The sequence below is a fragment of the Papaver somniferum genome, chromosome 6 (genome assembly GCF_003573695.1).
Source record: "Papaver somniferum cultivar HN1 chromosome 6, ASM357369v1, whole genome shotgun sequence".
Taxonomy (NCBI): Eukaryota; Viridiplantae; Streptophyta; class Magnoliopsida; order Ranunculales; family Papaveraceae; genus Papaver; species Papaver somniferum.
Window position 1 is genome coordinate 123,545,051 of NC_039363.1, and position 4,432 is coordinate 123,549,482.

At 37.1% G+C, this 4,432-nt stretch overlaps 1 protein-coding gene across 1 annotated transcript; it reads right to left on the reverse strand.

The window, feature by feature from the left end:
• Positions 1-2,249: 2,249 nt before the first annotated feature.
• Positions 2,250-3,382, reverse strand: LOC113289136. Its single transcript, XM_026538317.1, has 2 exons — positions 3,073-3,382; positions 2,250-2,950 (listed from the first exon to the last, which is right to left on the reverse strand). Exons 1-2 carry the CDS (start codon positions 3,238-3,240, stop codon positions 2,579-2,581), a joined length of 540 nt encoding a protein of 179 aa, XP_026394102.1. The 5' UTR covers positions 3,241-3,382; the 3' UTR covers positions 2,250-2,578.
• Positions 3,383-4,432: the final 1,050 nt, after the last annotated feature.

A 4,432-nucleotide genomic window follows, 5' to 3' on the forward strand; every position in this document is an offset into this window, starting at 1 on the left:
AAAATAATTCCAAAGATGTTGACGATTAAGTCGAAGTGGCGTACTTGTGCAGAAGTGATTTGTTCCAAGAAAACACAACACAAAAAATGGACTCCTCATCCTTCCACTTCACCACTGTGGACAACAAAACTTGGTATTTTGGTCGATGGCGGACTAAAACTTCTTCTGTACTGCATAAAATAAAAATCAAAAATGAAAAAACGCCGTTGCCGGGGATCGAACCCGGGTCACACGCGTGACAGGCGGTACCACTATACTACAACGACATGAGTTGTCAACTCAGTCCTAATTCGAATAATAACTTGATAGTTATGTTTTTGGACTTTACGGGGCCTCCCGACCGGGTGCTCCAAAATTTACCGAAATCAGCTCTGATCATGTTGACAAGTCAATAAACCACTTAGACTCCCTATGGAGTTACAAGTCCACGCCCACCAAGCTTGGCAACGGCAACGATACACATCCATTTCATCCGTAATTGGGTATTACTCAGAAAGCTAACACAAACATTCCCAGAAAGGTTTCTTTTTAACCATCATGTCACCAATTTCTGTGATTCGTCTAACACAAGATGGCCTGACCAACTTCATATTGATTACTCAGACTAGGCGAAAAATTGCCATTTGAAATACTACATACTAGGCAAGAGCAGAGTAATAAACTAATAATAGAGTGAAAAAGAACTATTCATGGGTGACATTAAGAGTCCAAAATTATCAGATAAAACACCATACAATCAAATTTCTTCTCAGAGAGGTCACTGTTGCCTTGTCTGAGGCTTCTCCTTCTCGATCCCAACCGCCAACTTCACCTTACCTATGTGGAAAGGTTTTATTGTGTGGTGGGAATTTCATATCTGCCAGAATTACGTGTGCAATTAACCCCAAAAGCTCAATTGCAGGGAATTCTTTCCTGCAACTCCCACTCACCTATTCAAATCTTTAATCTTTATGGTACTATTGGTCTTTTTTGTTATCAGCACTGGTAGGGTAAGTAACCAGAGAGCGTATATGGATCAGTGACGAAGCTCACAGTAGATACTACTTGTCTGTTTAATGCAAGCTCGTTGCTGATCCATATAGCTCTTTGCTTACTGCGAGGTTTCAATTGTTTCTTCTGTTTCATTAAGAAGAAGCTTTTATCAAAATTTGTTATCTAAACTCTCAAGTACAAGTGATACGATAAACACCATTGATAAACTACACCAAAATTTGGAGGTAGCACTTAGCACTAACAAACACATACAACTTCATGGCATATAATGAATGAAATTGCCCATTAAAAAGAGAAGGAATCTTGTTGGTAAATTTCTACTGATAACGTTTCTGTGGTGTTTGGCCATGCCATATGGCGTAGCTCAACCCTGAAGGGTCTGTTTTTCAGCTGTTTCATCAAAATGTAAGAATTCCTCTAATAAACTCTTAACAGTGAAAACAAATTCCCATTCCTTACAGTAACAAACACATATAACTTCATGGCATATAATGAATGAAATTGCCCATTAAAAAGAAAAGGAATCTTGTTGGTAAATTTCTACTGATAACGTTTCTGTGGTGTTTGGCCATGCCATATGGCGTAGCTCAACCCTGAAGGGTCTGTTATTCAGCTGTTTCATTAAAATGTAAGAATTCCTCTAAGAACAAAATTTATCAACACTAAGTTTAGTAGTGATGAACGAATACTCTGATAGGTATTATCAACACTAAGTTTAGTAGTGATGAACGAATACTCTGTTTCAAGCTAACCATTTTTTTTTCTCCGCAAAACGAAATTTATCAGACAACTAAAAAGGAACTACAAACAGCCAAAACAAGCCCCAACGGAAGGAACCAGAAATTGCAATTTAGGCAAATCCAAAGAAAGAAATGTCAGGTGATCTAATCTATGCAAAAAGCTAGGCCTCGAACCAAATTGCGGAATATTTCCTCTCCGCAAAACAAACTTCCTTTCTAGCCAAAATCAGACGCAAAGTTAATTTCCCTATAACTATGCCTAAAAATAATCTGAATTAGAGATTGAGAGGTAGCAACTCCCAAGCTAACTCAAATATTCCCAGAAAGGTATCTTTTCAACCATCTCGGAGTCACCATTTCTGTGATTCGTCTAACACAATATGTTAATGCTTTGCAGGGAACACAAAGTGCCCTGACCAACTTCATATTGATTCCACTCAGATTTCTAGTTATCACTATGTGCATACTCATTTAAGCAATAAAATGCCATTCGAAATACTATATAATACACATGACTTGAGTAGATGCTGAAACATTGTTATAATATCTGATCTTTCTTTATAAAATACCACATTTAGAACATAGGCCTCCTGACGTATGTAACAAACTGTATATAACCATTGACATATTAGAGACGGTGACTCTAATCTTAATGCATCTGAAAGATTCAAGGTTTATCAAACCCTCCGTTAACAACACTTGTGCTACAGTTCTACAATTGAAGCAGGATACCTATCATTCTTGCACAAAAGATACACACTGTACTCTGATCTTCTTATACTGACTACTAGCAACATTTACATTATACGAAGAGCAAGCACTTGAAACAATGTACCTGCTAGCAGTCAAATCTTGCAACACCAGTACGCCAGATGTTCATCCTTGCGGTTGTTACTCACAAGCCCTCCACACTGTAAACAGATAAAGCTGCTTCCATCCGAGAATGCATCCAACATAATTTGCTTTCTGCCACTTTTTGCAAGTATGGAGTCCCCATTAGCATCTGGTGTAACAATCAAAGCTCTTTGCCCAGTGTAAGACACTGGTGATGCAGCTCCCAATGGATTTGCTTCAGCAATTGCACACTCAGCAAACAATGAAGCCAGTTGATCCGCAGCAGAATTTGCTTGCAACTTGTTTCTGTATAACTCACGAGCACGATGCAATGTATTGAATACAGCTTGATCACCTCCTTCTGACTTCACTGCTGTAACCACCTAATTCAATGAAGCAATCTTTAAATACCAACAATCAAAATCCTAAAACAAGACAAACCCTAAGACAACTTTTAATCAAAATCTACACTCAAAAAAATAATAATCAGTTAACCAAAAATTACCGCTTGAAGAGCAATAGAAGCTCTGCCTTCAGAAATAAGCTGTCGGGCCATTGATAGTAAAGTTCTACTATCTTGAATGTTGTTCTGATTGGTCATTTTTGTTGTGTTTGATGAATTCTCCGTTTCCATTGCCGTGTCCATCTCCATATCACAAGATGATGTTTCCATGTTGTGTAAATCAAGATTCTCGAACCCTAGAAAATTTGTATTTCAGTCACACTTCTTTGGTGTATCTGTTTTTGTTTTGTGTCTGCATTTCCTTGAGTTGTTATTATTACCTGCAACCCTAGATTTTTCTAGGACATTCGCTGGAGAAGTGATGGATGGAGACCCGAATTGGCAAACCTGGATTTTAAGAGCCCATGGACGTGAGACATGTCTTATTTGATCCAAGCTCAACCCACTAATTTTTAAATTTTTTTCTTCCAAAAGGAACCACCAATGGAAATTGAATAAATGTACCCACTTTATTTTGAATAAAGTATCTTCATTTTTTTTCTATTTTTTTTTGAAGCAATAAAGTTTCTTGATGGTTTTTTTGAATTAACCTCTTATAGGGGCCGATGATTCCATTGAAATGGCTGAACCATAATAATAATGTCTATTAAATTGATTATGGGATGTCCTAGTGTCATGTTAAAGGTCTAGATTACCCTTCCAATTTTAAAAGGACTAAATTACCTTCATATTTATTCAAACCTAATCATTAAAAAAAACGAAATCAAAATCAGGGTTTCTTTAAGTTACGGTTGGTTATTCTTCAATTACCAATCGTAAACTTGATTTTTGAAGGTGTTACAGTTGGTCACTGAAGAACTACCGACCGTAAATCCTAAAAATATCTTGAATATCCAGTTACGGTTCATTTTTGTAACCATAAAATTATTTACGGTTGGTTTCAATTTTAACAGTACCAGCCGTAAAAATTCCTGAGTAAGTTAAGTTTTTGAGTTTGATTACGGTTGGCTTTGACTTGATGTTACCAGTTGTAAGTAGTTACAGTTGGATACTAGCCATCGGAAAACGAACCGTAACCTATTTACGGTTCGTCTCGTAAGAGAACAATCCAACCGTAACTGGTTTATGATTGGGGTTTCCTAATTTTAACCAGTTACGGTTGGATGTTCATCAGATACTAACCGTAAATGGCATCTACGGTTGGCTTTTATGGTTAATTCCAACCGTAAATAGCTCATACGGTTGGTTAATTTCAACCGTAAATTTCCCTGAAATTGACATTGGAGCTAATAGATCAGCGATAACAGGATCTCCATCGTGGGTTATCTGTAAAATATGGTTTCTCTACCATATAGAGATTCACCCACCTCCAATTTTCAACTGAAATCATTCATTTTGTTTG